The sequence below is a fragment of the Ostrinia nubilalis genome, chromosome 1 (genome assembly GCF_963855985.1).
Source record: "Ostrinia nubilalis chromosome 1, ilOstNubi1.1, whole genome shotgun sequence".
Taxonomy (NCBI): Eukaryota; Metazoa; Arthropoda; class Insecta; order Lepidoptera; family Crambidae; genus Ostrinia; species Ostrinia nubilalis.
Window position 1 is genome coordinate 2,949,407 of NC_087088.1, and position 21,078 is coordinate 2,970,484.

The following is a 21,078-nucleotide window of genomic DNA, read 5'->3' on the forward strand; positions in this document are numbered from 1 at the left end:
ACAATTGAAATAATCGATCTTCTTAGACAACAAAAAGAAAAAATTAGAACACACCAATTAAACAGGCAAAAAACATTTGGATGCAAATGACGAATTATGTATTTTCGTACGGGTAATGAATATTAATTGCTTCTTATGTAACCAGATATATGTCACAAACAATTATGTATTATGCAGTCTGTATGAGTAACCCAATTTATACTAAAGATATCACAACACGCGGCTCGGATCTTGAGCGCTTTGCCAAAGAATTGAGATCCCTTTGAGAATGAATAAAACCTTCTTGTAAAATAAATATCTTTGTAACTATAATCTTCCCAGAGATCCCGGGTTCGATTCTCAGTAGAGGCAGATATTTGTGTTCGGTTTGGTTGGTGGTAGGACTTGTTCTATGTCAGCCTGGCTAGCTACCACCATCTTACATAAGTTTGTCGCCGTAACAGTCGGCACTTAGAGGTAAGATAGTTGAGGGTTTTAGGTGAAGCTCGTTTCCACCTTCGGCCTGATCATCACTTGCCATCAGGTAAGATGCAAGCTTAAGAGCTTCTTCGTTGTGGATAAGCTTTTTTGAGGAAAAGTCATTCTAAAAGAACGCTGTAGAAACTGAATGTGACCAGCCTAAAATTTCGGTTAACGTACTCCTAATCAGGACGTTTTAGATAACATTCCGGCAAAATAGATGATTACTGTGTGCCTACCATGAGTTTACGTTAGGTGTGCTCGCTAGCGACTGCGTAAAAAAATGACATTAATTGTATGACATATTGTGCAGCGCCCCTAGCGGCTACTTTCAAGAAACAATATCTTCATAGAGATTTTTGACGTACTCGCTAGCGAGCACACCTAACGTATACTCATGGTAGGTACACTGGTGGTCTCAGACAAAACCCATATACAGGGTGGCCAAAACAGTGAGGTCTAAAAGAAAAAAATAGATTCCTTACATCAAGGTGTACCTAAATCACCCCCATGTATGTAGTACGATTGTGCTTAGTTTAGGAGATAGAGTTAATTTTGTGATATTTTAAAATTTTGTGACCTAGTAGGCTTTCAACATTTTTATCTTTTTTCTGGGTTGACTTTTTTCGGATTTCTTTTTTTCGACAGATTTGTTATTAATTGCAGATGTTTGAAAAAAATAATCACCTTCCTATCTTTGATTCAAGATACAAAAGTTTTGCTAAAAACATTAAAATTATGTTTTTATCAGAATACTATCAAATTTTCTACTTAAAAGTTTAAGTAAAAAAAAGAACTTCCATAGGTCCAAAATCATTTTAAAAACTGCGCCGTTTCCTGAACATTCATAATAATACAAAAAAACATGTACTTAATGGGCCACTATTTCCTGTAATCGGTCCACTAAAGTGGTAAGTCGGAGATTCCGTTACATGTTTTTGACTTTCTTAGAGTGAATTAATATTGGGAATCCTCTAAGTTTACATTACGTAGAACAGATTTAGAGCAGTAACTGGATAGAACATGTTTTTATTCTCAACAAGGAAGGTCTTGCCCTTCATCACACCTGGTGGAAACTGATGATTAGGCTGAAGGTGGAAGGGAACTTCAACTACAGAGGAACTATAGCTTCCTACCTCCAAATGCCGGAATACAGTAATGCTATTAACATTATTGTTATAGTGACAGACTTAGGAAAATAGAGTTGCTAGCCAGGCAGACTTAGATCAAACCCTACCGCCAACCAAACCGAGCAGAAAATTTCACCTCCACTGGTAATCAAAGCCGGGATCTCTGAAACTTACCTCTTACCACTTGAAGACAGAGTCAGTTGTAACATTTTACTGTTACCCTTGAAATACCTACTACAGTGAGAAGAAGAAGGAGGGATATTTGGTTTATGTTCATTAAAACTTACTTAAAATAACAATGTATTCCAGAATTTGGAGGTAGGAAGCCATAGTTCCTCTGTAGTTGAAGTTCCCTTCCACCTTCAGCCTAATCATCAGTTTCCACCAGGTGTGATGAAGGGCAAGACCTTCCTTGTTGAGAATAAAAACATGTTCTATCCAGTTACTGCTCTAAATCTGTTCTACGTAATGTAAACTTAGAGGATTCCCAATATGATATATGATATGATAATATTGTACCTATAGTATTGCAGGCAACTCAGTATACAAAAACACGTAAACAGTACGTCATTATTATTTCATTTATTTGGGAAGACAAACAAGATTCACAAAACTTGGTACAAACAACATGTGGGTGATAAACAATAGGCTGAGAAGTTATGACACAAGCTGGCAGTATATAATGTGAAGACGGGAATGCCTTGGTACAGTCTGCAGGATGGCACGGCTCGCGTTGCCCGTGGTGGCCCTAGGGCTGGTGGCCTGCGTCTACGCTGCTCCAGGTACCAAGCTTTCTATGGCCCATATAATAAAACCACACTTCAAACTACATTAATTAATTAAATTTAAATTAAGTCATTATTAATATCTATTAATACTTTTATACAACTAACACGCTTAACATTTCAGGTTACGGTAGGAGCTCTGACGACCGGGGAGGAAGGGGTGACGGTTTCGGCGGCGATTACGGCGGAGGCGGTGGCTTCAGCGGAGTTGGCGGCGGTGGCAGTAAAAGCTTTGGAACCGGTGGAACATCAGGCGGAATTGGAGGGATCGCTGGACGCGGTTCTGGACACGGGGGCGCTGGAGGTCATGGCGGCGGTGGAGGCCTCGGAGGCAGTGCCGGAGGCGGTGGATCAGCAGGAGGACGCGTAAGCGGTGCCGAAGGCGGTTCTGGATACGGAGGCGGGGCCGGAGGATCTGGGGGCCTTCCTGGTCAACGCGGTGGTGCTGGAGGTAGAGGTGGATTCGGAGGCGGGGCCGCCGGAGGCCGCGAAGGCGGCGGGCGAGGGAGCGGCTGGACAGGCGGCAGCGGCGGCGCTGGCGGGCTAAGCGGCGACTCTGGCGCGAGAGGCCGCGGCCGCGGCCGCAGCTACGGCGGTGACGCCGCGCATGCTTTGGGCACCGCGAGCTCGAGCGCGGGGCACTACGCCGGGTAGGGTGGTTACGGGTGAGCATATCTGCATTATTTTCAACCGACTTCAAAAAAGGAGGAGGTTCTCAATTCGACCCGTATGTTTTTTTTCTATGTTTGTTACGCGATAACTCCGCCAATTATGAACCGATTTGAACAAATCTTTTTTCGGCGTATAGGTAATACCTCAAGGGTGGTCCCATTTAAATTTAATAATAAAAAAACAACCCCCGAGGGTGGAAAATTGGGGATGAACTTTTTTATACGCAATATTTAGTTTTTTTTTGTGTTCACGCATTTGAAGTCGGTTTTTTTTTTTAAGTTATATACATGTATAAACACGATAAACACGTTACCTTAATCGGAAAAACAAGTTTTTTGTTTTTGGACTAAACACAAGGCAATACTAAAGTAATATGACTATCATCTAAAATACGCTTTGACGCATACGTTCCATATTATCAAATTATAGGTTCATAAAATTGATTACAATTACTGCTAGCTAACCTTTACCACATAAAGAAAGAGATATTCTCGTCTTGGTAACATACGCTGAAAACTCTATGTCTATCATTTACAGGAAAATTCATATAAATCATTTAACTTATTTATTTTTCTTTTTGTTTCAGTTTCAGATAAAGAACTACCAAATTCTACGTTACCTGGAATGACAGTACTTATGCTTATGTTATTATTGTATAATAAATTATAATCAATGTTTCCATAGTTTTAAAATCTTTGTTATGAATTAAAATAAATACGTTTACTTAAGTCGTAGTTAGTTTTATTTAACTTGTATATTTGCATAGCATTCATGAGCTTAAAACGTTGCTATAGTATAGTACTTCTGTTCTATGAGGGAAATAATTTGTATTAAGTTCTAATAATTGTCATCTTTTTTTTAATATAAAATTGTAAACTACAAAAAAGAAAAAATTACAAAAAGTAATATAACATCTGGATTCAAATGACGAATTAATGAATTATGTATTTTCGTGCGGGTAATTAGTTAATTGCCTCTTAGGGAGATAAATGTCACCTAAAACAATTCGATATAACTTTGGTCTGTATGAGTAATCACTAATTAAGTAACAACACGCAGCACGGATCTTGCGAATTTGGCCATAGAATTGAAATCGCTTTGAAAATCGTTATTTTTTTTCTAAAATTAATGTCTTGTGACTAAAACATTTTAGTCATGTTTCCTTTAGTGCTCTAGATTTTTGCAAACAAACAAACAAACCTCTGAGAGAAAATTGTTAATCTCTAAATGATGCTATATTTTTTACACATTGGAACTCATGCACAGCATTTTTAGGTATAGACAACGTGTTTGCTGCATCGCAACACAGTTCCAGTTGACAGAGTTCCAATTACAAAAGGGCGTTAACCCCGCCTGAAAAAATCACGTGCTCGGTTCCTAAGATTTCATAATCGGTAGATTCGTTTGTAGGAAAAGTAGTTTGCGATTATCTTGAATGGGAAGAAATAACGAATTTTTAGCAAAGAAGACTGGCTTGGGAAAGTTCAAGCTGTAACAGGGCAAAATGACCTGGAAGTGGCCGTGGCCTAGAAGTCCACTATTGGGACTCCTAAATACTAAAAAAATGAGATCATCATGTGTGATAAACTGAAACACAACCCCCATCATGCAGGCATTTGCCACTGAATAGGTTTGAATCAACATCGTCTTTTGGAGCGACAAACATTACACTACAGAGCAACAAAAGAGGGAGGTAAATCATTGCTTAACAATACCATACATAAGTACATGAAACGTACAAGAAATGTACATTATAACTAATGATTTAAGTAATTTAAAAGAAATAAAAGATACCCATTATTTTTAGGTGCAATCAGAATACTGTAAAATTAATTATTATAATGTAAAAACAGTAGATAGCAGAATTTGGCAATAAGAGAAAAATGCTATTCTTATTTATAGCTACCAATAGATTCTGTGGATTATTACAATAAATGAAAGACATAATACAAAATAATCGACAGTATCGATAACACACACACACACACAGTCGACGGTACTCAGACTCTACATTTACCTACGCTACATTTTTACGCGTATATTACAACCAAGTAACATGCCACAAGGAAGAGAGCTTATACAGTCATCCTTACTTGTTGTCAATATTGACCAAAGGATGCCTAACACGATGTCAAACCATGAGATTTACGGAAAAGTACTACCAATGACCACAACATCAGCACATTTGATGACGATGCTCATATAATTAACGGTCGTAAACTCTGAGATAATTTATTTGTGCCCGAGTTTTGTTATACCTAAAACAAAGAAAACTTCTCAAGGAGAACGTACCGCTTACCTGTTTTGTGTAAATAAGGTTAGCTATCGAACTTGACCACAAGCCGCGTGCGCACATCTAAACTGTCACCTTTAAGGACTAAGAAATACATAACGTTAAATTATGACTTAAAACCATTCATTAAAGGAACAATAATAAAATCATGAAAACTACTGAACAAGAGCTGATAATTGTAATAATGAAAACTCTCTGTGATTTAGTGGTTAGTGGACTGTGTTGATCCGGAGGTCTTAGGTTCACATCTTAGTTGGGGCACGCAAAATGTAAAAATCAGTTCCTATCTGCAAAATGCATAAACATAGCATCGCAGAAGAAAAAAAATATTGCGTACTACGGAGTCCTCCCCTGAATTCCTCCTTACTGCATGTATATTTTTTTCGTCGTTAGTCATTATAACTTGTTGTCGATTCGATTGAGCCAAATTAGATAGGTGTAGGTACCTATCTATGGCTGCTCCTAAAATTACAGGTCTGGTCTGACCTCTTTTATTTTGTTCCTTTTGGATGTTGTGATCTCAATTATTTTTTAATAATAGCTATCAATTGACTTCTTTTTTTAACGATAAAACAAGACTTAAGTTGCTAAGACATAAATAGACTTATTCAATAATGGTATTATGAAGAGACGCATTAGACTTGATTCAAACGCCATTGGTCGCTGAATTTTAATATCATAGACTTTCAACTAAATGGCCACCATATAACTAGATAAAAATTAATTTGTCTCTTTCATGCAATTGAAATGAAACTGGTGAGTCTTTCTTTACACTCGTCAAGGTTCTCTTTGAAAAGACGAGGACGTACTTAATTGCAAAAAGGAAACAACCAGTCACCCTAAGTAAAATTCCAAACTTTTCTAAGATTTTGAAAATTTATTACTAAGTTAGCTATCAACAATTTCCTCCTCTTCCCAATCCTTTTTTTTTAATTCTAAACAATTCGATGTCCTGTAGGCCTATCATGTCACAATGTTCTCAATAAATCTCCATCAATCAAACAATAAAAAAAGCTGCGGGCGGCTCGGGATGATACATTTTTATGACTGCTATCAGTTCCTGATCTTCCAACTGTCTTTTCAATCGCCGTTTAGGACCTCAAATGTTTTTTACCTTCGTTTCATTCGAAATACTAGTTCTATGTACTCGGGTCTTCCCTCCCCCGACCGGTAAGTTGCCGCAAAAAAGCTGCAACAAAAACTGAAGAGCCTGATATGTTGGTTCGATTATGAAGTATGACATAAGCGGGCTGTATATAAAGACAGCCGAGGAGGTCCTAGGCACAGTGTGCAGGATGGTGCGACTAGCATTACCCGTTGTTGCCTTAGGGCTATTCGCCTGCGTCTACGCAGCACCAGGTAAACAAACCGCTTTTAATGGTCATATTTAGCCGTTTTGTTTTGTTGTATTTTTTTATTAAAATTGATAATGCAATAACAAAGTTCGTGTAGTACCTACCAATTAGGTAGGTATTAATATGTAGATTATGCTCAGTCATTAGGCAGTTCATAAAATAAAGACCTTATTATTATATTGAAGCTTTGCAGAGCTTTAAAAACATTAACTACAAAGAGTTACTGGTAGTTAACCAGTAGGCAGAGAATGCCCATGGCATTAAGTTCGCCCTTTAAAGCTTTAAAAATAAATAAACAGATTATTAATAGTGTCGGCGCTTCGTTAGCCACTTCAAAACTGATGTTAACAATGCACAATGATTACTACATCAATATCAAGTTACTTTTCAAAGTGGATTTCAATACCGACTAAGCGAAACAAGGGTTTCTCCCCTCATAGTTAATTTCATTCTGTAGGATTGCAAAGATGCTCGATTTCAGTCAGAACAGAAACCAAGATTTGTTACTAAATGAAATGTGTACTCCTCAGGCTATGGTGGCGGCTCTAACGGAGGCGGTGGATTCGGCGGAGGCGGCGGCGGTGGCGGCGGATTTGGTGGCGGCGGTGGATTCGGTGGCGGCGGTGGCAAAGGCCTAGGAGGAGGCGGTGGCCTGGGAGGCGGCCACGGCGGCGGTGGTGGTCTGGGAGGCGGCGGCGGCCACGGAGGCGGCTTGGGAGGCGGTTTGGGAGGCGGCGGCGGCCAGGGCGGTTTCGGCGGTGGCAGCCACGGAGGTGGCGGCAACGGCGGCTTCGGAGGTGGCGGCAATGGCGGTGGTGGCCACGGCGGCGGCGGCCAAGGTGGCTTTGGAGGCAGCAGCGCGGGCGCTCAAGCTTCAGCCAGTGCCAGCGCCGGCTCCGGCGGCTACGGTGGCTACGGCGGCGGCCACAAGGGTGGTTACGGGTGAGCACATCAACATCAAGTCGTTTAGTCTATACTGCAGGAGGACGACCCTCTAATATGGATGATTGCGCCCACACTAAGAACTTGCTACTTGTAGCCAATAACAATCATTACACCAACCTCCTATAGTGGTTGGTAACAACATTCAGTTGTTATACTACCCACACTATAAAAACAACAAATAGATTTATTATACGATTACGGTTCTCATCACACTACATTTGCCTCAGCAGGATTAGAATTCTACAACCAAATCTGGCGCTGAAAGCATTACGCTAACTACCGAGCCAAGCGCTCGTAATGAGGGTTTTATTTTTGACATGACATTAACAGATATGTCAAAATCCACCAATCATGCAGCATTTGGACCTCCCGTCTACGTATTGCCATCTAGCGGATTTTTCAATAGCGAAAACTCTCATTATTAAAGATCATTTTAACATCACTTTTGATAGCATATTTTATCTCAATATTAGATACTCATGAGAAAATTTATGTGATTATTAATAGTGATATCTTATTTTGTTCCAGACGCTAAGCAAACTACCAAAAATGACCTCATCCGGAAGAATGGACATCCCAAAAGCTCTTTGTGATATTAATACCTATCTTATAATTTTGCCATAATTTTGTTACATTGTTTATGTATCAAAAATTATACTAGCACAATTTAATGAATTGTTTTTTCTTTATTCCATATATTCCTCAATTTAAAACATGCACAGCATTTAACGTTACATTTTATTTTTCATATATTCATATATTGCATTTACAAAAACGACTAAAGGAGAACTTAATCAGGCCTGGCTCACTCCGCGCGGTACATCCGATAATTACCTACAGCGAAGCGCCCCGGCGCCGGCGGGTATTATATCAGTCGAGTGTCACACGCGCGCCCGTCAGGACGCTGGCGTGCGTTGTAGTATGATTATAATTCTATGATCGAAGTATTATTTAAAAATGGACATAAAGAGAAAGAAATATTGTGCGGCGTTCGGGTGTTTAAATTCGAAAAGTAATCTACCGGATTTATCTTTTTTTTTTCGCTTCCCAAATATGCTGAAAGGTATGTTGGTCATGTAGGTAATCAATATTTCTTAGGATAGTATAGGAACCTAACCTACTATGACTACTGCTCAGAATGCGTTCGTTCGTTTCAGCCAAATGACATCCACTGCTGGACAAAGGCCTCTCCCAAGGTTTTCCATAATGAATGCATACTTACCTACATACGTACCTCATTACAAATAAGTAGATGAAATATTTTTTCACTAGACAGCAACCCTAACAGCGTAAGAAGAGTTCAGAGGCACGCGATAGAAAGAGACAAAACTTGTAGGTGAATAAAATTGTAGGTACGTAGTGCTGTGCGAGCTGAATTCCACTGTATTGCGTCGTAGCAAGACTCGCATTTATTTAAATCGTCTTGCGGAGTAATCCTTCTGTACCTGTACTATTACTTATTCTGTGACTTAATGGCGCTCTATACCAGATGACTAGTGTAAAAACCGGAGTGACTACAAAAAGAAACTAAAAATTACATAAATATCAGTTTTAAAACAAGTACTTAGCTCTTGAATAATTTTATATCGAGTTCGAGACTTCTGTTACTGTATTGGACTATCTGGAAATCATAGGCTACCTATAATTAATCTCAATGATAAATCATAGGTGGCCTTTGTTTAGTGGACTTCCTGTGGCTGAAATGATGATGATGAGCGGACTATACTTTAATAACTTCACCATAATAAGAAATAAAAAAAAATCGAGTAATATACAACGTGTCCCAAAATTCAAGGATAAGCCGGCGCCGCAGGATGGACATAGTCATGACTACTTCAGGAAAAATAAGAAAAAAAATCTATCTCAATTATTTTTTAAATTACACAATAAATTATGAAATTCGTCGAAAATTGACACCCCTTATGATATTTTACATTACCACGACTACAATTTTTCAAATACTTCTGTTTTTTTGTTTGTATTGGCAACTTAAGTAGTGCTGCTGTCCACTCCAATTCTTAAAACCCCCGAAATCCTTGCAGTTTTTACACAAAAGTTAATCAAAATATGATATTTCCTTAAAATTTTAAACGATTTTTACTTTCACTCCACTTTGACTCGTCGTTTTGTAAAAAAACAGTATGAACACTACTGCGGCAAGTTTATTATAAAGTTGACGCAACTATCTAAGATTACAAAATGGTATAATACTCTAAGAAAACTAGTCGCAAAAAAGATATGCGTACCATTTTTACAAGCACTTCGCTTGTTAGTTGTATGGGATAAATCTTGCAACTAAATTTAAAACCAGTTCTCCTCAACCAATTGAGCTGTAATTTGGTATACTTATGTAAGTACGATGACAATGCAATATTATGGTATCATTTAGCTGGATGGAGTCTGGAGGTGGCCATAGGAACTTCTAAATGAAACGGCGGAATTGCATCTAGTTTAGGTTCGTTAGATTTGTCTTTTCAAGCACTTTGGTGCTAGATGATGTGCAGGATCCTGATGATGAAGTCAAGAGGTGGCCAGGAGCTGGCCATAGGAACTCCTAAACGAAATAGTGGAAGCTTATCGAGTTTGGGTTCGTTGGGTTTGTCTTCTCGGGCACTTGGGCCATGAGATTGAGAAACAACTAAAAAGTTTAAAATAAAGTTATAATCGCGCATGGAATTTATTCCTCTTTTTTTCTGTTTGCGCTACAAACTTTCGAAATTATTTGAACCTTGCATACAATTATTTTTATCGTTAAATTCTTTCGTAAAATTTCGCATTAATGCTTGTTTTTAAAAAAGTTTTTTTTTATTATAACTTTATTTTACACTTTTTAGTTGTTTCTCAATCTTATGGTCCAAGTGCTCGGGAAGTCAAATCCAACGAACCCAAACTCGATAATCTTCCGCCATTTCGATTAGGAGTTCCTTTGGCCAGCTCCTGGCCACCTCTTGACTTCATCATCAGGACCCTGGACATCATCTAGCACTAAAGTGCTCGAAAAGATATCCAACGAACCCAAATTAGATGCGATTCCGCCGTTTCGTTTAGAAGTTCCTATGGCCACCTCCAGACTCCATCCAGCTCAATGATACCATAATATTGCAATGTCATCGTACTTACATAAGTATACCAAATTTCAGCTCAATTGGTTGAGGAGAACTGGTTTTAAATTTAATTGCAAGATTTATCCCATACTAACTAACAAGCGAAGTGCTTGTAAAAATGGTACGCATATCTTTATTGCGACTAGTTTTCTTAGAGTATTATACCATTTTGGAATCTTGGATAGTTGCGGCAACTTTATAAAAAACTTGCCGCAGTGGTGTTCATACTGTTTTATTACAAAACGACGAGTCAAAGTGGAGTGAAAGTAAAAATCGTTCAAAATTTTAAGGAAATATCATATTTTGATTAACTTTTGTGTAAAAACTGCAAGGATTCTGAGGGTTTTAAGAATTGGAGAGGACAGCAGCACTACTTAAGTTGCCGATACAAACAAAAAAACAGAAGTATTTGAAAAATTGTGGTCGTGGTAATGTAAAATATCATAAGGGGTGTCAATTTTCGACGAATTCCATAATTTATTGTGTAACTTAAAAAATAATTGAGATAGATTTTTTTTCTTATTTTTCCTAAAGTAGTCATGACTATGTCCATCCTGCGGCGCCGGCTTATCCTTGAATTTTGGGACACGTTGTATATTAACAACTGTCTGTATTGGGAAGACACTGGCTCCTGAAATACAGTTTACACTAGTTTAGGAGACAGGGTTTCAATATAAAATGTTACAGTGTATTACATCAATAAAAATATTCTTATTATTTATTCATCTTACTTTCTTATTTTTATTTTTTTCTTTTTACAATTTTACTTTTGAATTTGACCCTTGAGCCAACCATCTAGCGAGAGCTTCTTTAGATATTGGTCGAAGCTCTTCGCTATTAGCCCGTTCGCCGAGACAACTATCGGGACAATGATCGTCGAGTCAACATCCCACATGGCGGTCACCTCGTGGGCCAAGTCAAGGTATTTGCTTTGTTTTTCCTTCTCGGCCTTCACGAGGTTTTCGTCATGCGGGATGGTGATGTCAACGAGCACTTATTCTTAACTAGCTGACCCGGCGAACTTCGTACCGCCTTAGCGTAGAGATTTTCTTTATATTTTTTCCGTAAAAACCTTGTACAGAGTATTAGAAAACTACAAAAAAAAAATCAGCCAAATCGGTCAAGCCGTTTTCATGTTATGTCGTGACAACGGAAAACGGGTTTCATTTTGATATATTATACTATTAATATAATAATTATAAATATAATAATATAATATATTTTTATATACTAAGCAATTAGATAAAGTTCCGAGTATTTAACTTATTTAGGCTTCTCTTTAAATATTTATTGGCTTACGACATCTGACGTACCTACCAGTATATTCATAGCCATGAATATTTTATATTGCAAAACAAAAATACTGTAGGTAAATCTACTCAGCTATTATTTTGATTTTTTAAGCCTACAGTACAACTAACAACGAACTACAGTAAAGTTAGTCTTAATTTACGTAATTAACTAGTTAAAATGCAAATTAGCTTTTTTCAGAACCTCATTAACTACATGTATTTATCTAAAAGACGTCATATAGTTATCGTATATGGAAAAATCAAGTCAAAATTGAATGAAATTCTTTCAATGTTGAATATTGGCGTATTTTGGGGGGGCCTGGCCTCTGATATGCTCACGGGGAGGGGTGCGTTTAGTATCATAGCTCACGAGTTAGAACTATCAACTATAATCTTCAAATCCATCGTAGCAACATCCTGAGGTCCTAAATCCATAATCCTAAAAGTATTTTGTCTTTTGCGCCCAAAACGTTAACTACCTAGGTACAAAATTTGAATTTGAAAAAAATATCTGAAATAATTTGTAAAAAAGTACCGATGATATATCGTAGTTGTACTGAGAATTAATTAGACAACATTGTATGATTATTTAAACAAAAGTTGTAACTAGATGTTTATTTTTCAGACTTTTTTTGTCACCATACCGTACACGTGAATTGAAGTTAAGACTACCAAGTTAATAAAATAAAGAAACGCATTGAGACCCGTGTCTCTATTTTATTTGAAATGGAACGCAAAAGTTTAAATCTTATACCAAGTTAATATTTACATTATGCTTTAGTCCAAAAGTATACACTATTTGTTAATCCCGCTCTCCCTAGATTCCCTGCACTCAAAAGTTTAGTTTCTTCTTGTGGTGGGAACTTCTGTTTCTTTAACACCAAGGAATAGAGGTCCTACTTCATCGCCTCTATATTGAATGCAAAGTTAGTCCAAGACTACTAGAAAATAATAAAGTAAGTAGGTATATTCTTGAATTTTAGATTAGGATATTGCATCTAAAAAGAAGGGAATTACCTAGCTAATACTGTTTAGAAAATAAATTCTAATTTAATTAAGTCTAGTACTATCTCTTTAATTTTTTCGAGTCAATTCGCTTAATATTCAGCGACCTTCAATTACCTTCAAAAGATATATAATTAAGAACAAATACATTACTACAAATTAAACGGTTTAATGACTTTCTTATCATCTTTACATTTTCAGCAAGTGATTAAACTACGTATATAAACTAGCTCTCGAATAGCGATTCTCACTGTACCTGTGAAATCTTCAACAATGAACAGTCTATCTTTACTCTTTTTGACCGCGTTGGTCCTAGTGACATCTAACGTACAGTCAACGAATGGTAAGTTACATTACTTGTGTTCCCGTCTTCAACTACCCGCGAATCGAGAAAATATTAAAAGCCTGGCTTCATGCGACTGCGTAGGGTTTGATGGGTTAACCAGAAGCCAAATGTTTAGTTTAGTCACAGAAAAAGCTATTGGGGCACGCCTTTATTCGCAGTGATGTCCTATGGTTGAAATGATGATCCAATAGAATCAAATTAATGACTCTCAGATCGGCAGTTTGACGCCTTTATCGGACTGCCGACTCAGTGTTACAGCGATACTAGCATTGACTTTGGATTAGTTTAAGATTAAACTTCTTTATTTGTTTCAGGGGCGATTACCATTGGAGGTACGTTCAAAATTAAATAAATTTAAAACATTATGATCCTTACATAGTTAGTTCAAATACTATGGGAACAGAAATCGAACTTTGAAAATAATATCATGCCACATTTGAGCTGGCCACGTCCATGTAAGGGTGATGTGAGATATGGATCTAGAGATTTTAATTTATTTCAAGATACCATACCAAGATATCATACAAATAACAGCAGGACACCCAACTGGCCACCTGGTGGTCCACCCGGTAGCCAAGGACTTAGAACTTGCCCAAACAAATATTTCGACAACCCAGGACAGACTGTTCTCGCCAGTGGCGGATTTACAAATTTGCCGCTAGTAGGCCATTCAATTTTTGCCGCCCCTACCTACTGACTTTTGAAATTCAATACGTTAGTTTAATCCCGTTATTAGTATGATTGTGAACTTAATTATATTTTTCTGTCAGTTAATAGATTATTATTGCAACCCGCTATGTAATTAAGAGTTTAATGTTGACCTAAAAACAGCAGTATGTACTAATCCTAAGGTGGGCAAAGGCATGACTTAAAAAATACCTACACTATATGAACACAGACAAAATAATGTGTGGTCAGTAAACATTGTTTTTGGTAAATATATTTTTATTGGACTTAGGGCTGATTTTTTTCAATCGTCGGATAACTTTTAACTGAAGAATAAGTTTCTCATTTTGGCATATTTCCCATACTAAACCTGTCAAAGTGCCAAACTTATTCTTCAGTTAAAAGTTATCTGACTATTGAAAAATCAGCCCTTAACCGTTTAAAAACAATACAAACAATTTCTATCAAAATATAACATGTTAACAATTCAGTTACTGGTGACAGACAATGAGATCAAATAAGTTTTACATTATTTTCTTGGGAGATTTTAAATTTGCAAAATCATTAATTATATCGACGTATGAAATCTTCTTCATAAGTTCTGACTCTATGCACAAAAGAGATAAAGCATTAATAGAATAGGCCAGAAGAATTAGATTTTAAATCGGAAATAATTCCTACAAAAGATTTTATTGCCTTAATGGCTTCATTTTTTTTTTTTGGAAGAGGGGCAGCCACAGTAGGTAACACAGAGTCGTTCAGGTGAGTGCCAGGAAGAGGTGCAGCAACCACAGTTAACGGTTAATGTTTAACGGAACGGCTGGGACGAACAAGGATAGGCGCATCCAGCTCGTAAGCCTTGATAGGGTTACACTGGTTGAGGCGCTCCTTTTCAAGACTTGGAAGCCTGCGGGTAACGAGCCATTGGACGTGGAGAGAGTCATTAATTATACACATATTTTCTACTTTGCCGAACATTTGCAGGAGAACGGTTTGTTCAAAACATATGAATTTGGTCTTATTTAATGCAGGATTAAATGCCCTTCAACCGTCAGGAAGACCACTTTTCGATAGGGTAAGTCCTTTACGCGGTATAACCGGAAAACCGAAAAAGCGCCCCTTTCGGGGGCCCCCACCACTTAAGCACAACTCCGTCGAAGTCGAAAACCTAGGAGAGTCTTTATGGGCAACTAATGAAGCCATTAAAGCACTAAAATCTTTAGTAGGAATTATTTCCGATTTAATTCATTTTTGTGTTTAATTCTACTGGCCTATAAACTTTTCTTGACTTAAAGTAGATCGTAGATAGTTTTTAACCCGTTTTAAGCAAGAAAAGCTTCTCACCTGAATGTGCACAGAGCCATGCGAAGTGCTATATCCAGTATAATTAGCTAAGAACTACTTAAAGGTGAACAGAAAGACCAGGGCTTGGTAATACAGGGTGGCCCAGAAGAAAATTAATTTTTGAAAATTAAAGGAAACGAAAACTGTAGGTACCTACATTCTTACAGAACTTTAACTATTGCAATTTAAAGAAAATTTAATGCAATTTATTTTTAAATTTACCTTTATTAAATTACATCGCCCAGGAGATTTCCTTGACGCTTACAACATTCGATCAACATACATCAAAATCTTGGAATGCGTTCGTCAGAATTACTTTGAAACCTATTTTCAATTTTTTGCCGAATGCTCAGCTTCAGTTGCTGCATGGTTGTTAGATTATAAAAGTATACTCTATTCTTAATGTAACACCACAAAAAATAATTTTCTGGAGTGAGATCAGGGCTTCCTAGTGACCAGGAGATGTCACCCCTGCCTGAAATTATTTTTTTGTGGGAACATGTCTCTTACCATCTAAATGCTCTCATTTGAAGTGTGACACGCAGCCCCATCTTGATGAAACCAAGTGCTCCGGTCATAACCTTGCAAATCTTGCAGCTTTGAAATCAAAAAGCTTTTCAGCCTACCAGTATAGCGCTCTCAAAAATTAATCATCCTTTCAATGCAACAAACCAATTAAGCAGTGGTGAAATCTCACTGCCTCTGAGAAGCTCATTCCAGCAGACTTCTTTTTGTGAGGTTACCTTATGAGCAGAGTATACTCTAATAATCCAAAAACTCTGCAGCATCAATCCATTTTGAGGTAACTCTAAGGGCACACGACGCTGCCACCGCGCCGCCGCCGCGCCGTCGCCGCGCCGCTGCACTGTTCATACGCACCGAGTAAAACCGCCTCCGCGCCGCCTCCGCGCCGCCACCGCGGCACCGCGCCAACAAAGCATAATTTCGCACACGGCGCGGCGGCGGCGCGGCGGCTGCGCGGCAGCGGTGTTCACGCGGCACGTATAAACAGTGCAAAGGCGCGGCGACGGCGCGGCGGCGGCGCGGTAGCGGCGTCGTGTGCATCAGCGCTTACGAAAGTTTTCCAAAATGTTGATGTATGTTGACCGAATGTTGTAAACGTCAAGGGAATCACATGTACGATAAAATTTATAAAAGATAGTAAATTTTAAAATAAATTGCACTAAATTTCCTTTAAATTGTAATAGCTTAAGTTCTACAAAAATTTACAGTTTTCGTTTCCTTGAATTTTCAAAAGTGAATTTTCTTCTGGGCTACCCTGTAAAACAATATATACGAAATTGTGGAGAGGTGGTGCTCGTTCTAGGCTCCGAAGATCCTGTGTTACTTAAGAGTTTTTTATTTTATTTTTATTGAAACGCTATTGGAATATTTTAAAATTCATGATCACATAAGTACCTAAGTATATATTACAATGCGTTTATTAATCGTTTATTTATATATGGATTGTGTATACGTATAATTATATATTTTTTTTCCTGTAAAAAAAAATTTGCTAAATTTGCCGCCCCTCTAAATCTGCCGCCCTAGGCACTGGCCTACTTGGCCTATTGGTAAATCCGCCACTGGTTCTCGCGCCGCAAAACGAGTAAAGCCAACCCCAAATAATGGGAAATGGCTAGGACAAAGAAGAAAGAAACACTATAATATACCTTGCCATTATGATTAACTCCCTCTTCATTAGTTTTTCCTACAAGTAGTCTGAGTCACAATCTTATTAACAGGTATTTTGTCTGGATTGGGAGGAAGCTCTAGCTCATCAACCACCGAATCATCTTCAAAATCATCAATACTTGGAAGTAAGTAATATTATAACTATGCTATGACTTCTACGTTTACTAACTTTCACAGTAAAGTAAACATTCGTGGAAAACCTTGGAGGAGGCCTTTGTCCAGCAGTGGACGTCATTTGGCTGAAACGAACGAAACATTCGTAAAATTCCCAACATGGAAAGATATGTTAAATTCGTCTTCTCTAGTTTAGTCTTACTATACTATTCCTTTGTAACAGATGTTATATCCGGGTTGGGAGGAATTTCTAGTGGCTCAGACGATGATTTTTCAAGCTCATGAATAATTTGAAATAAGCATAATTTAATAATTAATTCGATATCAAAGTAAACATTTGGAGTTAGTGAAAAGTAGAGCTATGATTTAATTAAACAGACATACGAATAATTGACTTCACAATCTTTCAAGTAGTTACATCCATTTACTTTTATCAGGTATAATATCTGGATTGGGAGGAAGTTCTGATGAATCAGACGACGATTCTTCAAGCTCATCAGTAATTGGAAGTAAGTATAACTTTGAATTCTTCATAAAACTAATCATTTTAAACGAGTTCTTTAATGGTAAAGGTATGTTCACACTTCCCTCCCAGGTATAATATCTGGATTGGGAGGGAGCTCTAACGACTCATCAGTAATTGGAAGTAAGTGTAACTAATTTTAATTCTACATAATACATAACTAAGCATTTAACGAGTTCTTGGATAATTAAGGATTTTACACATTTATCTCCCAGGTATAATATCTGGATTGGGAGGGAGCTCTAACGATTCAAATTCAAACTCATCAATCATCGGAAGTAAGTATAGTTAATTGATTGATTTTTACATCAAACTAAGAGATTTTTCAAACGAAATTAAATCCCTCTTCACTAGATTTAACTGTTCTTAGTCTAGGTCAATAATTTCTTATCAGGTATAATATCTGGATTGGGAGGAAGTTCTGATGAATCAGACGACGATTCTTCAAGCTCATCAATAATTGGAAGTAAGTATAATCTGTTTTTGAATTTTGAGCTATAATAACTCAGACGATAGTTTTTCAAGCTCTCAGTACTTAATCGGAAGTACCTAAGTGTAACTAATTTTAACAAAAACTAAGCATTTAAACGAGTTCTTGAATAATAAAGGTATATTACAAATTTCCCTCCCAGGTATAATATCTGGATTAGGAGGGAGCTCTAACGGTTCAAATTCAAGCTCATCAATCATCGGAAGTAAGTACTCGTATAGTTAGTTAACTGATTGATTTTTACATCAAACTAAGCCTTTAGAAGAATTTGTCCAACGCAATTAAATCCCTTTTCACTAGATTTAACAGTTCTTAGTCTAGGTCAATATAATTTCTTATCAGGTATTATATCTGGTTTGGGAGGAAGCTCTGATGAATCAGACGACGATTCTTCAAGCTCATCAATACTTGAAAGTAAGTAATAACTTACTATTTTTTAATTTTACATTAAAGTAAGTCGTTAGATGTATGTATAAAGATTAGCCTCTCCTTCACTAATCAGATTAGCCCCTTCTTCACAAATGAGATTAGCCCCTTCTTCACTAATTTTAACCATTTTTCAACCAGTTTACATCAGTATTTCTTTCTTTCAGGTATTCTATCTGGATTGGGAGGAAGCTCTGATGATTCAGACTCTTCAACAGTTCTAGGACGTAAGTGCAAAATAAAGGGACTCGTAGGAGATTTCTACAGGAAAGTAAATAATCGTTTTGATTTTTTACTTTCCTATAGAAATTAAAGATTAATATAATAAAAGATACAAAGTAAAGTCACACAAAAAGCTGGCATTTTATGCCAACTGCGAGATCTAATTCCTAAAAAGAAGCATTTCTTTTCAGCAATTAAATTCATTGGTGAAAAAACTAACTAGGCGACTATAGCCCAACTGTGTCGGCGTCGGACTGCCGATTAGATAAGTTCTATCCCTGTCGGCAATTCCTACCATAAGCTACCATTTTAGAAAATAACTTTGCCCTTTATAAAACTCTGAAAATAAGAAAGGGAACATTTGTAATAATTATTTTTTTACAGGATTGAGACCGTTCCCGCCACTTTAAAAAATAGCAATAACATTAATACTATGCTTATTAATCTATTTCTCAGGTATTATTTCTGCATTGGACGGAAATTCTACTGGCTCCGATACAATTTTATCAACGATTATATCCCGACTGGAAGGAAAAACATCTAATGAAACTTTAGTTAAAAGAATAACTGAACGTATGTATATTATTATCGTCACTACAATATAATTATATCTATTAATATTAAATTATTATAACAAGTTTTGAACGCGACTTTGCTCACGGGTGCCGCCGTGTTTTAAGTTTTATGATCGAAAAATACAAAAATTAATCGAGTTTTTTTCTTCAGGTGTTACATCCCTATTGGGAGGAAGTTCTAGTGATTCTCTAATCCAAAGAATAGTAAAACGTAAGTCTGAAAATATTATATTACTTTACCTACTCGCTGCAATTTCACTCATACTATTAGTATTGTCGGAAAAATTGGATTCTTAAGCATTTTATCCCATAAGTAAAATTTTATAAAAAAAAATAAAACCGACTCCAAAAAACCTACACTAAAACGTAGAAAAATAATTACTAATTACCTACTTATTTAAAAGGACGAATTATTAATATTTATGTAGGTATACCATGATTGATACTTCTGGAGTCGGTGCCAAGATTATGAAACATGTAAAGTTTGCCTGCACCGACTCCAAAAGTATCAATCGTGGTATACCTACATAAATATTAATAATTCGTCCTAATAAATAAGTAGGTAATTAGTAATTATTTTTCTACGTTTTAGTGTAGGTTTTTTGGAGTCGGTTTTTTTTTTATAAAATTTTACTTATTTCTTGCTTTTTAGTTAACTAATTATTACCTTGATGTTACCACTGAAGGTAGGCAGTACACTGAGACCAAAAAAAATTGGTTCATAATCGGCGGAGATATTGCGTATAAAAAAGTTCATCCCCAATTTTCCACCCTTGGGGGTGAAATATTTTCTTCAAATTCGCATGAAACCACCCTTTTGATAATACCTATTCAACAAATAAATAATCGTTCAAATTGGTTTATAATCGGCGGAGATATTGCGTATAAAAAAGTTCATCCCCAATTTCCCACCCTTGGGGGTTGTTTTTTTTATTACTAAATTTAAATGGGACCACCCTTGAGGTATTACCTATACGCCGAAAAAAGATTTGTTCAAATCGGCTCATAATTGGCGGAGTTATCGCGTAACAAACATAGAAAAAAAAAAAAACATACGGGTCGAATTGAGAACCTCCTCCTTTTTTGAAGTCGGTTGAAAATAAGCTACATTGCCTCATACATTTTTTATTTCTGGTTTGCCAGGTATTCTATCCCTAATTTTCGGAAGCAGCAGCAGTTCATCTTCTAGCAACAGCACAATATTAGGAAGTAAGTAATAAAATGACTATTTTCATAATTTAAGTAGGTAGATAAATTATTACTCAATTCAAATAAAAAGCGACAATCGTGAATTTTCTGGATGTTTTCAACACTTTAAAAAATCAAGTATCTACTGAAAATGTTTACCAACAAGTTTGACTCTTGAACCCTTTTCCATCAGGTATCATAAACCGAGGCAAGCGTGACGTAAGCGACGAGTCCAGTGACAACTCTGACTACAGTGATGAATAACCACGTTGCTACATTTGATTCAACATTATGATATTTATAATAATAAAATTATGTGTATATTACACTATCGTTTTCATTTTTTTAACAAATACCTAAGGGAATCCCCATTCACGTAGTAGATGAACTAAAATTACATATGTTCACGATTTAATGTCCTGGGTTCAAATCCCAGACAAACTGGATTT

The 21,078-nt window shown here is 36.9% G+C and overlaps 2 protein-coding genes across 11 annotated transcripts; both read left to right on the top strand.

Moving 5' to 3' along the window:
* Positions 1-6,568: 6,568 nt before the first annotated feature.
* Positions 6,569-8,310, top strand: LOC135076702 (uncharacterized). Its single transcript, XM_063971125.1, has 3 exons — positions 6,569-6,698; positions 7,225-7,636; positions 8,168-8,310. Exons 1-3 carry the CDS (start codon positions 6,569-6,571, stop codon positions 8,172-8,174), a joined length of 549 nt encoding a protein of 182 aa, XP_063827195.1. The 3' UTR covers positions 8,175-8,310.
* Positions 8,311-13,274: 4,964 nt separating this feature from the next.
* On the top strand, positions 13,275-20,955 carry LOC135080398 (uncharacterized). Of its 10 annotated transcripts, XM_063975065.1 has the most exons (14): positions 13,275-13,383; positions 13,701-13,718; positions 17,142-17,216; positions 17,643-17,714; positions 17,801-17,851; positions 17,944-18,006; positions 18,123-18,194; positions 18,361-18,423; positions 18,561-18,632; positions 18,812-18,871; positions 19,323-19,439; positions 19,593-19,652; positions 20,585-20,650; positions 20,823-20,955. In XM_063975065.1, the coding sequence occupies exons 1-14, from the start codon at positions 13,314-13,316 to the stop codon at positions 20,891-20,893; spliced, it is 930 nt and encodes a 309-aa protein (XP_063831135.1). In that variant the 5' UTR covers positions 13,275-13,313; the 3' UTR covers positions 20,894-20,955. The 10 variants fall into 10 exon arrangements, with proteins under 10 accessions (XP_063831135.1, XP_063831354.1, XP_063831428.1 ...); XM_063975284.1 differs by lacking the exon at positions 18,561-18,632; XM_063975358.1 differs by lacking the exon at positions 18,123-18,194.
* Positions 20,956-21,078: the final 123 nt, after the last annotated feature.